The sequence below is a fragment of the Lampetra planeri genome, chromosome 19 (genome assembly GCF_965212315.1).
Source record: "Lampetra planeri chromosome 19, kcLamPlan1.2.h2, whole genome shotgun sequence".
Lineage (NCBI taxonomy): Eukaryota > Metazoa > Chordata > Hyperoartia > Petromyzontiformes > Petromyzontidae > Lampetra > Lampetra planeri.
The window spans coordinates 4,701,148-4,724,127 of record NC_136125.1 but is presented as its reverse complement, the minus strand read 5'-3'; the positions used below and the strand labels follow the sequence as shown (position 1 = coordinate 4,724,127).

The following is a 22,980-nucleotide window of genomic DNA, read 5'->3' as shown; positions in this document are numbered from 1 at the left end:
ATGGCCGACTGTGAGGGCGGGCACAAGCCGGCGTGAGTAGGTTAAACGTTGAGTTGTATAAGGGCACCACGGGGTGACCAGCCCCTCCCCACCCAGCCACACCTCTCCCACACCCCCACACAGCCCCACCCTCCCCACCCACCCACCCCACCCATCCCCTCTCCACCCAGACCCACCCCTACCATTTTTTGATGCACGACGGACGGACGGACGGACACAATAATCCCCTGTGGGCTGGTGGAACCAAGTGGTTCCTACCAGTAAAACAACAAACAATACAAACGCGATAGGAGTGCAAAGTACATGAAAGGTAAGCAAACCACAAAAAAAATTAAACTGAACTATTTTTATTTTACCAGGTAGAGCCCACTGAGCTATTAGTTTATTTTTCAAAAGTGACCTGGCTATCACAAATGACAGCTCAACGAAGTGGCTTATCATGCGGAGATATCTAGCAGCCAAATAATCTAAATGCATGTTCTTAAATGTACTTGTGTGCACCAACATCGAGGCCATTGACCGGTGTGGTGAAGTATGGTCAAATAGCCTCCATGATCTGCATAGTGTGGGGAGGCCCTCATCCAGTATTAGTTGATGACGTACGTATGCGTCATCGTAATGGAACTGGAAGAAAAAATTAAATAACTTTTGTGGTACCGAGACTCCCACAAGGCCATGTGGGAGGGTGTGTGGAACAGTTTGATGCCAGTTTTCATAGTGCGGTCGTGTCGCTACAGCTCTTTGCGGTGAGGATAGTGCCTTTAAAAACAACGATACTATGCCTCTATAATTACAAATTTACGCTGGGCCATTTGTGCGTTCCGAGATTCAGCGGTGAATGGGACCCACCCTGCTGCAACTTGCAGTTGTCTCGGAACGGGAAAGGGTTAATATATTCTCCTGGTGCCAAATGTTCATGTGAATCCGTGGAGCCATGTTGACGTTGCCACCGCGTGTTGTCATTTTGAATAAGCTTCTCGTTTCCACATTTTCTGCTGCTACCCACGAGCAAATTGTTTTTTTGTTCATTCACCAAAATAACGGTGAAAGTGCCGGTGTAGACAATCTTGTTAAAATGAAAACCTGGCGTTTCGAAATCTGTGGATTTCTGTGTCATTTACGGTTCAAATACGTGTTGCACATACAGAGACGTGCGCGCACACACACACAACAACATTCATTGTTATTTACCGTGTTATTTATCGCAAGGAGAGCTAGCCTGATGGGAAGAGTCCCTTCTGCGAAATAGCCTAGTTAATGCCGTGTGACCTTCACTCTTTCAAGACAGTTGGAATGTTATGTCTCGCTCTTGTTGTAGCGTCCCTGGATTTTGGAATAGGCAAGGCTTCGTAACTGCCCTTGAGCCTCCTGTCTGTCCACCACTTCTTTTGGGTTAAAATTGGGGGTGGGTGAACACACTCGGGGAAAATGTGAAGGTGCAGCCCTGCAGGTGCTTTTCTCGTACCGCTGCCGGCGGAAAGGGCCTCCGCTTGAGGAGGCTCAAAAGAGAGCCCCCTCGAGAGGAAACTCTCTGCCACACCAGACAGGGGTCTCGGCAGAGGCCGGAGTGAAACCCGCACCTTTTCACGCCAGCACACGCGACCTTGCCGATCGACTTGACCGCACGCCGAGGAGGGGTGGGATGTTTTGTTGGCTGCCACACCGCCAGTTTGTTGCAGACGTGGCTCGGCGTGAGCCGCACACAACAAATGGAACGGTGCTCATTCCAGTGACGGCTTGCAATATGGAGTCGTGCTGTGTTGGGGGTTTGGAGGAACAGGGCTGTGCATGAGGCTGTTTTGCCAGATTCGTAGACCGTCTTCTGTTCTTCAAGCGCTTGGTGATAGGGTCGCTATTTATGAATGCTTCCCTTTGCGCTTTACTGCCGGCCACTGGTCCAATGAGTTTTTTGGGGAAATTGCTCAATTTTAAGAATAACATCGAACTGGTGTGTGTGAATGTTTAACTTCTTTTTCACCGTGCGAGTTGGACGTGTGTGGGAAGGACAACAAACTAAACACAAAAAGCAGTGACCAGCCGTATGGATTGGATAAACAAGTTTTACCAAAATACAAAACCTTGACATTTAGTTAACATTAACTTAACAAACCGTAACATGAACCTAATATTAATACGTCAGCATACGGGTTATCGCTCCAAAAGAGAAGTGCATTAGTTTACCAAAATACAAAACCTTGACATTTAGTTAACATTAACTTAACAAACCTTAACATGAACCTAATATTAATACGTCAGCATACGGGTTATCGCTCCAAAAGAGAAGTGCATTAGTTAGATAATTACGTTCCCAATGCTTTAGCGGCTGAATTATCTAGATGTGCTATTTAATTAGTAGCAATCAGTGCTTTCATCTAAAATGTCTGCCCTAATTTGAAAGTTTCTACGGACTTAATTGCCTATCAATCACATTACAGAAACTACGATGCACATTCTTCAGTGAGAGATTCCTCATGCATTGTTGTCACAAGAATCGTATCATGCAGTGGCTGGGTAGCTGAAGGGTCGGAGCACCGTGCCCACAAAGCCATGAGAGACCACGCAAAAAATAATCACAATTATACACTTCACTTAATTTGGCATAAATGCCATCAATTTGAGTTATAAAGGTGTTTTAATAAATGTAGTTTTGACTGCCGTGCGATGAATATTTCTCAGGAGCAGGGCTTGTGGGACAGTGCACTTCCGAGTGTGCAGATGAAGGGGGGGTTGACTTGAAGGCATCTCGATGGCAGCCCTCTCATATCGGCTTCTCATAAAGCACGTTGTGTTGCACTGCACTGACAGGTTTTAAATGGGTACTTTGTTTTGTGAAATGGCATTGTGAACACAGTTGCAAGAGAAAGCATGGGGGAGGTGAGGCATAAATAATAAATTATGATAATAAAAATGGGAAAAGATGAGACTTTTTTTATCTTCAGAGAAAATCAACAGAGTTATTTTTCAGAAGTATTGTGCGACGGGTGCTCCGTAGCATGGCCCAGTCTTCCTCCACCTCCTCCTCCTTTTTAACGCACTACCGCCATGTGTCATCTCTCGCCCCGGCAGGTACGGGCGATATTGTGGCGGTGATGATCCCGTACTGGCAGGGTCAGAAGATGCGGATGCTCATGAGGAACGCGACCCTTTGGGCGTTCATCACCAAGGGCACACGCAACGTGCAATACACGCGCGGGCCCTCCGTCGTGTTCGTCTCGGTCTCCTTCATCCTGCTCATGATCGTCTCGCTCGCCTGGCTCATCTTCTACTACGTGCAAAAGTTCCGCTACGCCTCGGCTCGCAACCGCAACCAGGTAATGCCCGCTCGGCTAGCGGCGGCTGTGTGCGGTTGACTGCGCTCAGGGCCGCGGAGCTTCAAGTGTCGGAGGAAGAAGCTGTTGGCCCCCCTGCGAGCAAGTTAGTCCCCCGATGTGCCATCTGCCGAGGAGGTGCGACGGGTGATTCCAGAGCCTTAAACCGTAGTGTTGGCCTTCGTTGGTGATACTTTGAACCAGTAATGGAAATGGCACATTCCCATAACAATGGCCAGCCATATTCTTGGTTCTTTCGGTAAAGTCACGTAGAAGGGAAATAATAAAATAAAATAAATTTAATTTAATAAAATTCTCACGACGTTTCGGCCACAAAGGACAGCTGCTTGTGTTGTGGCCGAAACGTCGTGAATTTTATTTTATTACGTTTAATTCTTATTATTTTATTATTTTCCTTCTACGTGACTTTACCGAAAGAACCAATAATATAATGGCCAGCCAGTTTCTCTATTAATGTAAATTGTGTTTTACATGTTTATTAATAGCCATCACTTTTGTAGCAGTTATTGTGTTGGTGTGTATTTGTGCAGTGGTTTGCACACTTCACTCTGATTCTGGTGACTGAGGTTCAATTTACTTCAGTGCCTTGATGTATCTGAACCTGTCTTGGGCCTCTGCCTAGTTCGACTTAGCCTTCAATAACTACCTGGAATGGTGTAAAATATAGCGTTGGGGAGACGAAGGCAGCTGGGCATCGGGCTGGCTGCACTTAACGCCACGCCAACCTTCATTAATAGATGCTCACCAACAGTATTTTTTAATAATTGTGCTTAAACAGGGATTTGTGTCTGCACGTTTATGTGGATGTATGCAACTGATTGGCCTTGGAAATGTGTTTTGGTTTGTCTCTTTTAATTTCCGATTCATTTAATTTGATCAATTCATTTTGCATGGCCACTTCTGACTGCTGTGTCACAGCTTGGACACAAACACTCCTTAGAATCGTTTGTCCTTGGAATCCCAGTGTCCTTGGAATCCCAGTGTCCCAAGTCCAATTCTTGAGAAGGCACACGAGTGACAGATTGCTTCTGCCCCTGGCGTGGACTTCCCCAAGGTCTGTTCCGTTTTAAAATGTGTACCTGATGAGATATGTCTACAAACAGCAGCACATATCACAAAAAATATGGCTTGGCAGTGTGCTGTCTCTACTGACCAGTCATTTCCCATCGTGGCTATAACCAGAATAATAATTACTGAATAGCTCTTCCATCAACAGCCGCCATATTAAGAGAGTGCCTTTTGTATTGATAATTCAACTATAGGCGGCATTGTGACGAAGCACTAAACTCACAATGCAAAGGTTAAAACTTAATATGCTGGACAGGGTCAGCTAAGCTCACCGTCTAATTCAGGGTCAAAATTGGAAAACCACCTTGTGGGAAATCGCTCCTCTTTGCTATGAATAAACTGGACCCCACCATAGGAATGTGGAATTTCTGCAGTGGGTCAGCACTCCCCACAGGGATCAGCTCACCACCCAAAGCCAAGACACGATGCCTTTGTGTTTTTTTTTGTTATTTACGTTTTTTTTCCCCCCTTTTCCTCCCGTGTTGAGGCGGTTGCCCTCGGATAGTGAATGCCAACCGGAGAGATGATGCATTGCGAGGATTTCCTCACCAGATTGAATATCCCACCCCAAGTGGGAGTGCGGGGCTCAGATACCATTGACGGAGGGCGCGCTCGCCTCCAAGGGTATAAACATGCAAATGTGAAACGCGAACCCATTTGTTTTGCTCCCGTCATTATCAGCGAGGAAAAGAAAATGAGCCGCGCCACCACAGAGGTGGCGTGAGCTTGCGCGTCACCAATGAGGGGTCCGAGCGGTTGTGGAGTTTTCGGCATGAGGCCCAGCCAGTGTGCGGGGGTGGATTAGACCGGCCTGCAGGCGGTTGGAACCGAATTTGAAAGGGGGGTGGCTTTTGACCGAGGTCATATTCTTCCACGTGACCCACGCAGCGCAGATATCGTGCTTTTGAATCGTTTGTATGTTAATGTGTGTAAAAGGGAAAAGGTGCAGCCCTGAAGCTGCTTGTTGTGCTTCTTCGACCGTCTGGAACGTTCTTCCTTCCGATATTAGGAAGCCAATGGAGAGATGTATTTTTACATCTAGATTGAAAACTCATTTATCTCGAACTGCTTTTTTAGAACTGCTCGTGTTTACTTGGTTGTTCTTCCCCCGTACCTCCGATTGGCACGGTTGGCAACGTACGGTGCGAAAGGAGTTCAACGTGCATACATTCACGCCACTGCTGGTGGAAGGATCTTTCCACTAGAGGTGTCTTCCCAGAGAGCACCTCTTCACAATATTTGGACTCCTCTTCCATACAGACCAAACATCTTGTAAGAGGTGGAAGTCACCATACATGTGACCTGCCGGTCAGCTGGCTGATGTGTGAAAATGTACGCCGGGAGATTGAACCCCCTGTCCAGCATGCTTTAAGCATTACACCGTGGCAGCATCCACCACATTAATATCCCAATATATAGCATTAATATGTACTATTGTGTATATATGGCATGTACACACGTGTGTGGGTGTGTATGTGGGAAGCAGTCACGTAGTGGTCAGCGCTGCGCTGCGCCACGAATCCGGCGACCCGAGTTCGATTCCCGCTCTTGGCCAAACACCCAGTGACGAATATCTGAACCGTTCCTGGGCCTCCGCTAAGTCGAGTGCCTCAAATAATGGCTAGCTGGTGTGGTGTGTGAACATCGCCACTGGGGATACAAAGGGCAGTCGGGACTGGTGCTCGCCACCCACCTCCTCGTGTACTTTGCCGGCCTTCATAGGTGCTCCCTAACAGCACTTGTCCCAACAACCTGTGCAGGCTATATGGGGGGACTTTATCTTTTATGTCTCATTATGCTTATACCTGGTGGATTTGTTACTGTGGCTAGAACGCTCGACTGCTTTTTCTCAGTAATTTCTGCAGGAAGTGCTGCTGCCTACTGAAAAGCAGATGTTTAAAAGAACGCATGACATCCCCATTTGTAAGAATAGAGCAAGGCCATTCGTATGCAAGAAGTGTGCGGAAATGTTTTCAACGCAGTGTGGTTTTTGAGACGTGATCTGTCTACTGCTGAACAAAGGCCTCATCCAGGAATCTCTGTCCCACGGTGCCCTGCAGCGTCACAATGCTGTCCCTTGCACGTGAGCCGATCTCATTGCTCCGTCTCCTTGGTGGCCATCCTGTCACCTTTGATCCCTCCTCGCCTGTAATGTGATTTAGTCCGAAATATGAACGGTAATACCCCTGCCCCTGTGAGGCTAGCCCCCCCCCCCCACCGGGTCGTCTTTTGGAAAGGTCCTGAATCTCAGCGGGCTCTCACATCGTTAAATTATCGACATCAAACCAATACACGGTTGAGTATAATACTGCGCATATATATTTGGGTTGTGTAACATTTCAAGGCCTCGGTTATGTCGGCTTACTTCGAGACCACAGCGTGCTGCCTGTAATTTAAAATTAGATTTTTTTTTTCCCCCATTGCAAAAGCATATCACATGTAAGATTGAGAGGAACTGCTTTTGAAAAGTTTCATCACCGCCAACATGTCATATGATGCTATCCAATACCTCGCTTTGCTTTTCGCGCACACAATGCAACCGTGTGTCCCATCGGTTCTTAAATACGCGCGGGGCAGTAAAATTGATCCTCTTTGTCACTATTTTAGCGCATTTTGGCAATGGTACCATTTTGACATTTCAATGGCTCTCTGTTTCCTGTGCCTATTTACACATTCGGTCATTCAGTTATTTTTGAGATTGTTCTAGCAGTCCGGGGTTAATTTACACGCGGGTGGTTGAGAGTGTTGACAAATGAAAACAATTTTAGAACACACACGCTTTCATTGACTTTGCCCTTGGAAGAAGTGACTGAGAAGGATGTGTGTGGTGTTTGTGCGTGTGTGTTGGTCTGCGAGTGAACGGTTCTAAAACACTGCGTTTGTAGGAAGATATTAAAATGATTTGATGTCATTAACACGCATTAATGTTCCTGCTAAATCTAACGTGACCTTTTTACAGCGATAATCGCATCAATCTCATAATTATTTCTCCTGGGCTTTACGGTAACTTTTTCATTATTCAGTTATATTTCAGAGTATTTTCCTGTATAAATGAAAATGGTGTATTTCTCATCATATCCGTTGTGAGGGCCTTGAATCGGTGCTATCCATCTTGTGTCACCCTCGTAACTGAGGACTGATGCTCATGACAGATCTTTTCCACCTTTTGCGATCTTTAGCATCTGTCCTCTCTCCCTTTCCATATTCCCTTGCAGAATAATCTTAACCCTTTCCCATTCCGATGCCGTACGTGTACGTACACGTATCTCATTGGAACAGCATCGAAAGTAAAAGGCCAAGCGGGAGGGCATGTGGCGCAGTTTGGCACCAGCTATTGTGGAGTGCGGTTGTGTGGCTACAGTTCTCTGTACAGTTCTCTGTAGCCACACAACCGCAACTTTCAGACGTCTCTGAATGGGAAAGGGTCCGTAATATCCACAGCTCTCCCTCGTAGGACGCGTCCCACACGTGCCACCTTCCCGTCAAGACTCGTCGGTGCTCGATATTCACGTTGTTGTTGTTGTACGTATGTACGTTGGGCTTCCATCGCACACCCTTCGTGTTGTCGGCGATGATCGACCCGCCACGTGACCACCAGCGTCAGCTGCTCGCCAAGCGGTACGAATTTATTTGGCCCCCCGAGAGGGACGGTGGAATGAGCCAACCTTCCTCACCGGGATTTTGAACCAGGAATTTCTATGTACTAAAAACCAACGGTGTTTATTGTTTTCCACGAAGCGTTTATTATCCCTAGATGTGGCTTGATACATGTCGTTTACAATACTGTAAACAAAACCCTAAACTATTTAATCTAGATTTGAAGCTTTCGTGACTGCAGGAATCCATACTCTTTAGTTCTTTTGGTAAAGTCACGTAGGTATAAAATGAAATAAAAATAAATCGCGACGTTTCGGGCGCAACACGAGCATCCGTCATCAGGTGGGAAAACATGACAGCATCGAGAGAGATGGCAGCGGCTTGCAGAGGCCTTCATTCAGCAGTGGATTGACCATGGCTGATGACTGATGAAGCTGTTAATCGGTAAACTGTCGGGTTGCTGTAGTATAGAACATGCGTTTACGTATAATGCTACATTCAAGGCCTTGGTGGCAGTTTACATCATGACAGGATGTGCTTGCAATACGGCGAAGAATAAAGATTACAGTCATTGTAATTTTTGAAAAAAACAGCTCTGCTGCACGAATGCACCACTTGCATCGGGGTCTGTAGACACGGCAACGCTGTGACGACGCCTTCGTCTGTCGAAGGCGCAGCGACGAACGTTATTTTGTCGTTGGGTAGAAAAAAATTAGCCCTGCGAGCAGACGGCGCCCGCAGCGGATCTGTGGCCCGCTGTGACAACGCGCGGTGGTGGCACAGGCGTTTGTATTGGGCAGAAGTGTCTGTTCTATTAAGTTTGAGGGATTAGCAGGTGCTGTGTGTTGGATAGGCCGGTTTTGAACCCGGGGAAGCGAAATGTGGAATGTCCGTCTCCATTGCAAGAAGAAGATCCCCTGATGTCTTCGTAACAAAGTCACTGGGTGCTGCTCTGAGCTATTGATGGGAATTACGCTTTCCTATGGCAGGGCCCTGTGCATCCGACAGGATGGACAGCTGTTGACTTTTTGATGAAGTGGTGCCGGGAAAGTCATCCCCTCGCTGGGGTTTGGATTCGTGAGCATGTAACAATGCTTTAATTTTATATAGCGTCATCCATGCCAATAGCATCCCATAATCATATTCTTTGGGTCTTTCGGTAAAGTCACGTAGATAGGTTCAAAGAAAATAACAGAAAACTACGACGTTTCGATGGCAACACAAGCGGGTCGTCATCAGGAATGGGTGGTTAGCCTCTAATGCTGTCCATTAACTATATACAAGAACCAAATCCCATGTACAGGCACTACCAAGAAAATTACAACCCTTCGACCAAACAAAATAAAAAAAAGAATAAACAAAACACAAACAACAAAACTGTTGATAATTGGTTTTTTACCCTTTTATCCGGCAATAAAACTGACACCTTTTTTTACAAGGAGTCATTTTTGCATAGACCACAATACCTGCAGTCGTAATGCAAACAAAAAACATAACTCTGATAATGTATGCACTGTCCTTGAAGTTGATTGGTCCACACCCGAGACAGCTTTCCAACAACATATTGAGCCGAGTCCTCTCCCAGCTGGTTATAAATAAAATTAAACCTACTTCAATAGTAATATGTCCACAATATGGAAAGCGCCTGGGCTTAAATCTCTTTCTCTCCTCTGCCACTCCTCACCTCTATTCGTCCCGGATAGATGGAATACAATTTGGATTCTTAAGACATCCAAATACACATTTTTATCTTATAATGCTTCTCTATAAAGACATTGGCTGGCTTTCTAATTACTTTCCTGCACTATCTTACCCCTAGATTTTTTTTGTTTAAAATAACAAGATGCCCTTATTATAAAATAGTTTTGCATTCCTTTCATGGTTGTTGTTACTCTCATTATTAGTATTATTATCTAACAGGCGGAGTGATAAAGAGAGAACAGGGTGGTGCAGTGGCCAAATAATGTTACTCTTCTGTTATCTGCCAGGGTTGTAAACAGCATCTAATAAGATCCCAGCTACAACTCCCCTTTTATTACATTATTCCCATTTCTCAACCCTGTCGGGGAATCGCGCGTGGCACATCTGCCCTCATTGTAAATAACCTATGCATTTTGTGTTTTACAACACTCGTGTTCATAAACTATTCATGTGCGGAGTTTATTATTGAAATTTTTTTAGGGGTAAAAAGTAGTGATCGTTTACAAATTGGGAGGTGGCGGCGTGGTTCGACTTGAGGAGCTGCGTAAGGTAGCAGCGCTCTCGTGTGTCGAGTCTCCGTGCCCAACGCTGCTCAGACGCAGGGTTTTTCTCCAGGCTGCCACTGCAGTGGCGAGAATAATAACTACCTCGCCTGGTATGCAGGAGGTCGTGAGTTTGCATGTTCCACCCCAGGGTATCGCGTGGATTTTTTCTCCGGGTCCTCTGGTTTTTCCCTCGACATTTAGAATCGACGTGCGTTTTAGAGTATTTGGCTGCTATAAATTTCCACACCGATGATCAGCCACTTCGTTGACCTTTCATTTGTGGCCAGGTCGCTTCTGAAAAGGAGCTGTTCAGTTCAGTGGGCCTTACCTGGTCAAATGTTTTTGTTTAGTAAAGCCATTACACACAAAGTTGATTGCGGGGGGGTGGTTCACAGTAAGAGAGATAATGCATGAACACTTTTCAACCTCGGTCGAAGAGCATTACAGAGAGGGAAAACAAACTTTGAGATTCACATCGACAGTAATCTGGTCGACGTTTGTCAATAATAAGAGGAATGTGTTGTTATTGCGCACCAAAATCACGTGACCAAGCAGCGGCGTGATGCAACCGACCCAAGAAATTTCGATTTAATGCTTTCGTGACTGCAGGGATTCGTATTCTTGGTTCTTTCGGTAAAGTCACGTAGAAGGGAAATAATAAAATAATAAAAAGAAAACAATCAAATTCTCACGACGCGTCGATTGCAACACAAGCAATCATCAGGTGTGAAAACCACAGCAAGAGTTTTTTTTTTGTAAACCGCCACTTTTTTCAAACATCTTCTTGCTGTGGTTTTCACACCTGGATGATGATTGCTTGTGTTGCAATCGACACGTCGTGAGAATTTTATTGTTTTATGTTTATTATTTTATTATTTTCCTTCTACGGGTCTTTTACCGAAAACCAAGAAAATTATAGCGGCTGGACTTTTAGGAGGAATTGCTTCCGTCATTGCCATTCCTCAGTGCCGAGCCCCATTCTTTCTCGTTAGCGTGCACTTGGAGATCCCCCGTGTGTTTGCTGGCATCTGGTAACACCGTGATGTATTTGTGTCTACGGGGTACGCGTGCGCACGCGTGCCCGTTTACAGCGGGGGATCTTCGCTGTCGTGTTTAGCGGTGCTGTTGTGTAAAAATCCCAGCAGCCCGGCTATGATGAGCGTCGCTCATGCACATCGGCGGCAGGTGATGTTTGAATGTGTCCGGGGCCTCCCTGAGGTCGGCTCAAACTTCAGTCGACACCTGGTGCTGTTTTGTAAACATCGGCGATAATGCCCCACATACCGATGCTGTGACCACGCCATCCTCTTCATATGCTGCGCCGGCCTTGCCCCAACGGAATACATGGGGGGGATTGTTTGAGGGTTTATGGCACGTGCCACGTTTTGCCTTAACTCGGATGGCATGTTGATGCTGGGTAATCGGATGCAGTCTGTGCATGAAGTGTGAATTTTCAACAAATGCCCCTAGCGCACACAAACTAGCCACTAAACACGTACGTTCATGTAAAATGTAACGTGCAATTGCACATGCGCACACAATAAATGTAAGGTGCATACGATCAGGGGGTTTGTAAAATGAGACTGGCCCCTGCCATAATAATGTCGACATTTCTCTCCAGGCTTGGTGATTGAGCCGGGAGACATTTTGACGTTTGCCTCTATTCCCTTAATGCATTATTAATACAGACAAACGAACCCTGACTACGCGGCATACGAAGCGCGCACACCGCAGTGCACCACGTGGTGTACGGCACTTGTACGCCACATGCAAATTCTTGTCTTTGCCGTAAACGCCGCATGTTTGTGGCTTTCGATCGATGGCGATGGCCACACCGATTGAACGGTGCGCGGGTTGTGATTACAAGGAACGGGCCTTGTAGGTCATCGGTGGGTTTCTAAGAAAGGGGGGTTTCTTTCACCGGCGCTCTCCACTTCAGAGACTCGAATCGTGATTCACTGACAAAGCGGACGGCGAGGGCGTTGAGATGTCCAGCGTGGGTCGAGATGTTGCGAACGAGCGGTCGATGCGCGCGGGGGGTCACTTACCACCCTTCACCTCGGGTACCTGGACACCAGTGAATAATTAAACGATGCCAAGATACGGCTCGTACTCGATTACCCCACCGCGTGCGTGTGTGTGTGCACAACCTTCAATAACGCCCGCGCACCGGATATGCAAATTACGCGTGAAGACATCCCCCCCACCACCATCACCACCCCCCATCCGCTGGCCGTCAATAATTATGAATCCACACGTGTGTCACCTTGCGTGGGGAGATGCGGGCAGGTGAATGGCGCGCCTTGTTAAGAAGATGCGCTGTTGTTTTCGAGGATTTGTAAAGCCACGGGGCAGCGTTGCATTATTTAGTTGATGAGCTGTGCAGCAGGTCGATATGGACAGCACTTAGCATAATAACTCAGAGCGCAGATGGGTGGGCTGATTGAAGAGCCAGATTGTTTTTTTTACTTAGATGGACATTGCAAAACACTCTGACAAAGTAAACTGGAAAGGAAAATAAATCGGGCCGAGCCCCTACCGTCGCGGAGATAAACATGACCTTGTTAGACTTTGACGTAACAAGGTTTGTTTTAAAATAACCTTCGGATAACGTTTGACCAAGAGCGGGCACACTGGAAGCAAACGATAGTTGATGGTGACTTCTGCAACGTGTTCCGTGCAATAATAGAACAACCTGTGACTCGAGTACAGAAACGTTAAAGGGGGTTGTGAAAGCGTCGTTTCCCGGGTGTTCCCATGTGAATGAGACGGTGGTGACAGCGGAGACATTCCGCGGATGCTCGTAAGCGCTAAGGCAGTCCAGACGGCTGGCGTGCAAACTGTGAATCCACTCTCAGTGCTGGCAATTGGAGAGGGGGAGGGGAAGTGGCAGTAATGTTTTGAAAAACTGATTTCACATGGGACATTTGCACATTTGCTTTTGAGCAAATGACCCTGAATTGCCCCAATCGCATTGCGTCTTCGTAGAGCCGGGGGGGTGGTGGGGGGCTTGTCTGGTTTGCACTTGCGTGGGGGGAGATTGCCTGGCAACACCCACATTTTGTAGGCACGAGCTTGCGAGGGCCTGTACAGCCATTGGAATGAAGCCAGATGCGTGTGGCGCTTTCAATGCTGCCCCCTCGTGTGTATGGGGTTTCTCTGGGTACTCCAGTTTCCACCAACATGCCAGACACTCGTGAATGGGACTGTCCAAAGTGCACTCATGCAGGACCCTGCTGAAAAGAGTATCGAGGCTATGAAGCTTTTATTGGATCAAGGACATCATCATCATTATTATTATAATACTTTCTATAATTATACACCTTTTACTTTGTCTTTAGTGAACTACCGTTTCTTTGAGATTTGGTAATATTGATGTTTTGTTGCCAGATAAAAGGGTAAAAAACCAGTTATCATTTTTTACTGGCAAATTAGGTACCAATGGTGTAAATGCTTTTACCCCAAGCTCTCATACTCTGATGGTGCATTGTCTTTGAGTTGTGCGCCTTTTGCGTCATCTGGTCCAACACCATGTGAGACTAGGCACTAAGGAAAGCTGTCTCGGGTGTGGACCAATCAACTTCAAGGACAGTGCATAAATTATCAGAGTTATGTTTTTTGTTTGCATTATGACTGCAGCTTTGTGGTCTATGCAAACATGACTCCTCGTAAAAAAGGTGTCAGTTTTGTTGCCAGATAAAAGGGTATAAAAACAGTTATTATAATATTGATGTGCTTTATACGTGCAAATGATTTGACATTGTATGTATGTTCAACTCCTTTCCCACCGTACATAGCCAAACCGTGCTAATCGGATGTGCGGTGTGTCTATGACCACACTGCTGATATGCTGCTGTTGACTTCAGGGATCATAAATTTGTGTAAATACCGTGACCGCCCTTCCAATGAAAGTCCGCTTGAGGAACGGTAAGATGTCCACTGGTTGTGCAAATTGACGAGGAATTATCTGCAGGTGAGGGAATATGTAGTCGAATGACCAGTGGAATATTAACACGGGAAATTTCCTGTATGGTAAACCAAAAAGAATGTATTTTTGTATTAGAATAAAAACAAATCAAGCATTTTAGCCAATTTTTTTGCTCGGTTTTACGTTTAGCCTTTCTTTTTGCTTTCCAAAATATTTGAGTCTCAACAGGATGTCGTGCGCTATTACATAAATTTGGTCTCGCATTCATTCAGATAACTCGGCCCGTCATCCCTCGAGGGTGGCTAATACCAGTGCCACTTTATGGGAAGCGACTTAAAATTGTCTCATGGGGAGACCGGATCCTACCCATGGTCAGGTGAATTTTCCACCACTTGACTCACGGCTGGCTAAATAAATGAGGACTGTTCCATCATTGCTTGCTTAAGCATGGGGACACTTTGACTTTGAGGGTCTTGCTTAGAGACTTGGCTGGCCAAGATTTGCTTCGGTGCCTGTCGCCCTAAATCTGCTATCTTGGAAGGATTTGTGTAGCTTGATAGACGACGCCCCCCCCCCCCCGTCTTGCCCCGGGGTCTGTCATGAGCTGGTATTTCCATTTCGAGGACGCCAAGGGCGGCATGTCGGCACTCTTAGCAAAATGGAACGAGTGGAGACTTTTTACTCTGAATTACCGACCAGTCACAGTTGATCGCTGGACCGATAACAAGGACTGGCTAAATGGCTTTTAAGGCGCAAGTGGTGATGACCACGCATGATTCGGTAACAAAGCAGCCGAGCTGAACAAAGGGGATGCTTGATGGAGAGAGGGTTTAAGACGACTGTGCACAGTGCAGAATAATGCATCCAACATTCGGTGAGAAAAGTTAAGTAAACATCAGTCTTAATGGACCCGATGTTTGATCGTGTCTAAAGGAAATGTTGCATATTTGAAAACAATATGCCGACTTAAATACACACTGGCTTTTCTGCAAAGAAAGGAGCGCTTGTTCGGTCTTTTATTGACATGCCTAATGGTCTGCTTGCCATTCCACCTGAAACAGGTTGCCGTGGTATCTCCGTACGGTTTGAAAACCTCTGAAGGCTTTGCTCGCAATTGTTCAGTGCGGTATTTGGTTTCAGCCCTTAATCTAAATTGGTCTAATACGACGAGCAGGCTTGAGTCGTGCGGCTCTGTACGCCACCTTTCGTGATCACGATTTTGCACGTGGTATAAACTTTAAAATTACGAAGAAAATTACATGCAAAGCTCCTCTGATTAATTTATCCCAATCCCAACATTGTAACGTGTGACGGCTGTTAAAACGTGTGCTGGATGTCATGACCGAAAGCAACCCCGTGTCACATATTGAGGACCGTGTTACTTGACTGGAAGGCAAATGAGCCAAACTGGAATCGAATGAGAGAAGCCCTCTTAACTGCCCGGGAGTGAGTGAGAATTGTGCTTGTGGATTTATATTTGTGAGACTCTCGCAATTCATCCCAGTCGCCCCTCTCTCTCTCATTACACCTTAATGCATCTCCAAGCCTAATAAAGTTTTTTTTGGGTTAGATCGCGTAAATATAAATGTGTCGTTAAACCCACCACCACCTGACACAGCCATTTAGTAAGGTTTGTCACTTAAACAAAACGTGCCAATTAGTCACAACTTTGGCTCACCCGTGTGTTGGAGAGTAAATCCACGGCATTTACAATTCGATTACCGTGATGTTTCGCTGATGATTACAACCAGCCTCTTCAGGCGACAGCCAGAATTTAATTTACGTGACCTAACCCAAAACATCTTTATTATTAATAATATTGGTCGTGAAAGCCGACGTGTCTTAACATCTCCAGCCCTGCTCGCAACGCAAATGGAACGCGTACCTCGATACGGTGGTGGTGAGGATTGTTCTTGAGGCTCGGCCACGGTGAGCTCAGCTGACACGAAAGCAATCGGCGCGTTTTTTAAGCACGCGGATGCGCCACGACTCAATATGTTGACCGTCTCGGGTGGTGGAGGCTTCGCGATGACACAAATTTGACTCGGATAATTATACAAGTGGCCTGAACCCAAAAGCCATTAGGATTCGTAATATTTGTTGCGAATACTTACGCATGAAGTTAAAAGCGCACACCCTCTGAAAGTATCACGTGTTGTTGAGAGCTACATTATCAGCGAATGCCCCATTTTCATGAGGTGTTATATTTATCTTCTTGGTTCTTTCGGTAAAGTCACGTAGAAGGGAATTAATAAAATAATTAAAATAAAACATAATAAAATAATTCTCACGACGTTTCGGCCACAAAAAATATTTATTATTTTTTTATTATTTCCCTTCTACGTGACTTTACCGAAAGAACCAAGAAGATGAATCCCTGCAGTCATGAAAGCTTTAAATCGGAATTTAGTGTTATATTTACTTGAATGTGAATTAAACTTCAGCACAGTATTCATATTGTTTTTTACTTTTCGCAAATATGATTTCCTTTGAAACATTAATGTTGCTTTTAGCTTAATGACATTTGAATTTAACGAGTGGAGGTGTAAAATGATTGCGGTTAGCTCGTGCAGATTTACAGTTTGTATTTATTGAGTGTCTAAATCAAACTCAAGATCTGCACATACACACGCTCAGACTATTAATAGTGATCAACCCCAGTTGAACTTCACAGGTTTTGTGCAAGTGCTGTCAGTGAGCACCTACTGAAGCCAGATTCGGCTGGCGCGATGCCTGCCTGCTCTTGTCTTTTCCACTGCTGTTGTCCACACTGGGATAATTTAAGGCCGAGTTAACCTCGCACGGTACCAGGGATACCTTTTACCTCCTGAAGTTCACACGGTGTGGAAACAACGAGCGTCTGTGTTGCTGCATCAAGCCAAGTCACAATACCCGGGGCGGGGGAGCCAGAGCTCTGCACATCACCGTCACAGTGGACAGCGTCGCTGACTCTCGCTGAAGTGTAGGTGGATGTGTCAAAAGGTCTGATGTGTGAGCATTTTCATGAGATGACATTTACACAAACGCACAGATAGGGTTCCTGGACAAAAATGAAGCGCATACTACTTTTAAACACGGGGAAATGCTTTACTGTGCTTTAGAAGTAAGCGGATGTACGCGAGGTTAAGAACATAATTACTGTGCGTGATGAGGTTAAATTTATAATGTATGTATTTTGAACTTCTTTCGCACTGAATGTAGCCAACCGTGCGAATCGGATGTGATGGTTACATCATGCACAAATACTTTGCTGGGCGCGGGTGGTTAATTGGTCAGGGCAGACATGTGGCGGTCGATATGCGACGATGCATTGTGTAAGGAAAAGGAACGGTGAAGTGGCCTGTGGGAGAAATTCTAAGCGAATTATTTTTATTTGGTGAAAGCTCAAAAATATATATATCATGACCACATTCAAAGTGTTTCCACGAACGACCATATAACTTTCCGGGACAAACACTGGAATGTCAGCCCCGTGGGTAACAGGAGATCGGGCTGCGGAAGCAACGATGGCATCGTCCGTTAAGTGCAATTGTGGCCTGTCAAATAAACCCGGCCATAACCACCCATTTAATATCTTGCATTCAGCTCCAAAATAATGCTTGCTGTAAAAGTCGAGTTTGTCTGGTGTAGAGGCATTGTGATAGCCAGCAGCGCCCAACTCACAATCAAAATATTGCAATTTCAACTTCCAGTTGCTGGGGTGACTCGGCCCATCATCCGTGTAGGGTCGATTTAAATGACTACCGCTTTGTGAGAAGTCCAATGGTGCTTGTCCCTATGGTTTGACTACCCCTGAAATAGGGATGTGGAAGTTCCGTCACTGGTTCAGGGCCGGCAACAAATATCATCCTCTCATCATCAGTTGCCATGATCAATCCACTGCTAAATGTAGGCCTCCCGACACCGTCGCCTTTGTTTGTGGTCCTGCGATGCATGCGGAGACGCACATTCGCTGTGTAGATGTGTTATGAATTTGATGGTTTTGGTTGATAGTAATTGTACAAACACATCTATTAAAATTTTGCCTTGACACTTGATCCAACCGAACTTGACTCTGCTGATGTAAATAGGGATACTGCCCAGGAAACTTATTTTCCCCAGTGTGCTAGTTCAGTGGTTTTACCTGCACGTCAAAAAGAAATTTAGCATTGAAATATTCACAGATGCGTTTGAGAGGTGAACTCTGTTTTTATGCAGGAGTAACATTTTTTGGCAGCATTGTGTAAATATTTCAGCAGTTGCCTTTTTTTTCCAAGCTGACTAATTGGAGGAAATACTGTGTATCTTCGTTTTTTTTAAATAACACCCAAATGCCAAGTCCTAATGAGAGCCTAAATACTGGAAGATGCTTACTGCAAATAATCAACATTCTAGTGGGGGGGGAGTTTGGCTTTCAAAGTTTAGATTTTTATTTTCTGCTAGACGCTCTTACTCTTGATCAAGCATCCGCTATCTGCTGTGGCTTGGTAAGAAACTCGATGGGTAGACATCAAGGGATGTCCCTACGTGACCATCTGCCTCTGGAGTTCTATCCCATCGGCTCGTGCTTGCGTGTGTGCGTGCGTGATTCTGGCTGCAAATTGAGCGTTTGCCCCACGATGGAATGAAGCTTTTGCTTTGCGCTCAGAAAAAAAAGTCGCATGACAAAATAAACGGAAGAATAAATGAAACCGAGAAAGGAGGAGAGAAAATAAATGGAGTAAAAAAAAAACCCACGTCGGTAAAACAGTCACGGGCAGTGAGATTTAAGCTCGGAGCTCCGCCCGCACCGCGCACTGAGCGGAACGACTGATTACGAATTGCAGGCACCTGCGTGGCTGCATTTAGGGATGAGTTATATACATTCTCAAACCAAGCATACTTACTATGTACGTACCGCTCTCTTTATCTGCCACTAAGCGTGATGGATGACATTTTAAAAATGGGCCGCGCTCATTTTCGTTTTGATTACGTTGCTCGCCAAGTGCCTTTTTTTTTGTTGGAGAAGCGGCTGCGGTGGCTGCGGTGGCTGCGGTGGCGGTGGTTTCGGTGGAAATCGCCGGGGCGTGCAACGCGTCGTGCGTTCTCTCACGCCAGCCTGTGTCCGGCTGGCAAGGCACGGCACGCCCGTCTTGGTGGCTGTGCGGGCCAGCGGTTTATTATGCTGGCCCGCCGAGCCGGTTTGCCCCGGAGTGTTTTCATGCTTTGATGCCAACAAATCCAGCAACTTCCACTGAAGTAGAGAGAGGGTCATCGTTCGTGATGAAAGCTGGGTTAATCAATTCTGACACTTTCTGCAAACGATGAGAAACTCGGTGATACTTAGAAGCGTGTGCAGGCCAGTAACAAGATAGTGTAATAATATATGCAGAAGGTTATTCCTAATAGCTATGAAACTGGTATGAAGTTATCGCCTTTTTCTGCTGCTGTATGAAGCTATTCGATCACAATTTTGCCTCTTTTAAGTTGGTCTAAAACAGGGGTCGGCAACCAAAATAACAAGAAGAGCCATTTCTTTCCAATTCGGTACAAAATTCAGTATTTCAAGAGCCGCAATGCATCTGAGTACATACTGTACATACGTACATATCGTCAAGAAGCAGTCCGTAAAGAGCCGCATGCGGCTCCGGAGCCGTAGGTTGCCGACCCCTGGTCTAAAACAATCCCTTTGTGCATTATACGCACACAGTGTGGTGATGCAGGACGCGATAGTAGGATGTACACAATATTCACAGTCGTCATGCCTTTTTGCTGTCTATAAATCACATTTTGTGTGCGTAATGACTCTTAAAATATGGGCGTTTGATTGAAGAATCATGCCTGTGTTGCTGTACGGGTCGAAGAGCTGGGCTTCAAAGCGACTAGGAAATAAACTAATGGCCTTTCTTTTTAAATAACGATGCATGCTGAGGATATGAGTAATTTGATTTCGGATTGAAGTAAAGCAACCTGGAAGTTCACAACAGAATGCGGCAGGAAGGCGGAGGGTGGCAGAAGATGGGTCACGTGCACAGGATGGAGGAGGGCGGGTTACTGGGACATGCATCGGAGTGGTACCCAGGAGCTAGCAACCAAGGGGGAAGATCTAAAGCCTCGTGGTGCAACACTCTAAGTAGAGGCCTTGGAGGCTATGCGTCTACTTTGTAAGAGCTACAGAATCGAGCGGCATGAAGGAGGCAATAGTGAGGTGTGGTAGCATCAGTGGCATTGGGCATGATTATTACCTCTTGTGCAGGAGCTGTAGAGATTTACCTAGAGTGTGCACTATTGGCTTTTCCACGATTTTTTTTCCCATAAATATGATAATAGACCATCGTGTGTGTGTTGCTGCCCAAGTGTGAAAATTACCAACATTTCCTGTTGTAAACAAGTAAGTGTGTCCCCATTTGACTATGGATTCACATGTGTCTAACATTAGAGATAATGATCCTCTTATGGCCTCTCATCTGGTCAAAGATCACCTAGCAATTATTCAATCAAGAGGATTTTCATTCGTAAAGGTTTCCTTATTATAATTAACATTTGAAAACCATTTCGCACTACGCATTCCGCACGCAAGTTGTGCGACTGCTCGACTGAGTACCGTGGCCTCGCCGGTTCACACAACTGAGAGGCCCCAGACTAAAATGAACCCTTCATGCGGGAAGCATTGATGCAGAAATGGACATGGATATTGGATATTGGATATTGCGATACCGCAGTGTGGTACAACAAGGATGGTGGCATGCGCTTTGTAACCTCGGAACTTTGATGTAAATTGGTGCAAATTTCATAACTTTTGTGAGACACACGCAACCTGCAGGGTTTATGGGGTCACCGATGTCGGTCAGGAAAGCAAGTCTAGGTGGGTGACCTCTGTCTGTGTGTGGATTTTTAAGTGTAACCGTTTGGATATTTTCCAGGTTTTGTCTCGTACACGAGACTACCTTTCAGGAATTGTCCAGAAATCACGGTACTGTGGGTTTTCTGAGTTAATACACCAACAGTACTGAAGTCAAATGCTGCTCATCTGCATTGCCAACTCTGAACCACTGGTGGAAATTCCACACTCCCATGGCAGAGCCAGTTGATTTTCGACCAAATTTGTGTTTTTTTTTTATGGTGTATTAATTATGTAACAATGTGCACGTGCCTCATGAAACAGCCATTTGTCTGCTGGGTAAGTACCCGGGCCTCCATCTCATGCAAGGCATGGGGGTAATTTGACAATACTTCCGTGCGATGGTGAGTAAGGGATAAAGGCCTGCCCATGCTGTGTCGGTCATGGGAGTTGTTTGACCATACTTCACCACAGTACTCTGCGTGGATTTGAGAAGGGGGGGGGGTTACCCAGGACTGCTTCGGAAATGGTGTTTATGGGTGAAATTTGCATGTTGGCAGAGGGCCATTTGCCTTGGAGCAGAGCTTTGTGTGTGCTTGTGTGTGTGTGCTTGTGTGTGTGCGTGCGCGGAGCGGCAGTGTAGCGGCTGGTGTGTTGTGCTATGAACTCGGCAACCCCGAGTTCGATTCCCGCTCACGGCCAACACCAGTGATAATTATCTGAACCAGTCCTGGGCCTCCCCTAGGTCGACTCGGCCTTAAATGAGTACGGGGCCATCCATTTAGTACGTACGCATGGGGGGGGGAGGGTTAACCTAAATGCGTACGCTTGCGTATGGGGGGTCTACTGACAATGTACGTACTCATAGGAAGGGGGGGGGGGGTGAAGCCTCGATAATAATTTGTTGACATTGGCCTTCAAATGAGCCGCAGTTCAGTTTATTCAGCTGTCCGACAACAAGTCCTGCCGGGAGAAGTTGGCATGTGGGAGAGATGTCACTCGTGTGTCACCGTGCCCCTGCCTGTTTGCTATAACGCAGCTCGGCAAAATAAGTGGCCAAGGTACACCAACTTAATTATTTAATGCAGCCGGCGGTGGACTATCTGTTTGCTTAAACACGTTAATATTATTAATCCTTTATCGTTTCTGCGTGGATTAAATATCGGCCGTTCTATAGGATTCCGGGGTTGGGGGGTGTAAAAGTCCGCGTGCGTACAGAGAGGGGGGGGGGGGTCAAGTTTTGACAGATTTTTGCGTACGTACTCAATGGATGGCCCCCTGCCTGGTGCGGTGGGCAGTAAAACATCATAAGGCGACCCGGGCGTGGTGCTGGCCACCCACCCCCTCGTGTGCCGTGCCGGCCTTCATAGGTGCTACTCGCTAACAGCACTTGCCCCATCGGTCTGTTACGGCTATACAGGGCATCTTTGTCGTGTGTATGTGTGTGCACTTTTCTATTATCTGCAAGGTGGAGCATGCTTCAGTGATTGGCGCACCTCCAGCGTACAAGTCCAAACCCTTTGTATGCATGCATGCGGTGTAGTGTATCTAATTGACTAACGAATACCTTTTCCAGATTGCACTGGCATACACGTTGTTGTCCGGTGAGGACGGATGAGCCGGCACATTAATAAACTAAAACAGTAAATTGTCGTCGTTGCTGCAGAGACCCACCGTGGAAACTCATTAGGGCTGCGAGAGAGATGCGTCATCACAATGGCATTTTTTTTTAGTTCGTGGCGTCATCGCAGGTCTTTTTCACTCTCTTTGACAACCCGTTCACGGCGAGAGGAGGAGGAGGAGCCACAAGTGGCACCGAATTATCGTGGGTCGTGCCGTGGAGATGTCGGGCAGGCAGGGCATGCGGGAAAATGGCGCAGCTGATGGAGATGAAACCGCTGCCACCGCTGTTATCTTGCATCTGCACGCAGATACTCGATACTGCCATCATTCATAACTCGATAAAATCCAACCGTGACCAGCCCATGGGGATCAAGTGTGGAGCTGTACTCC

At 46.2% G+C, this 22,980-nt stretch overlaps 1 protein-coding gene across 1 annotated transcript in view; it reads left to right on the top strand.

Annotated features, from left to right (window-relative positions):
• The window catches only part of LOC144723977 (RING finger protein 150-like), a 146,309-nt gene that overhangs the window by 71,009 nt on the left and 52,320 nt on the right, over positions 1-22,980 (top strand). Inside the window, exon 2 of the mRNA XM_078602790.1 lies at positions 3,067-3,311. Coding sequence (XP_078458916.1) covers positions 3,067-3,311 — 245 coding nt within the window. The remainder of the gene's footprint in view (positions 1-3,066; positions 3,312-22,980) is intronic.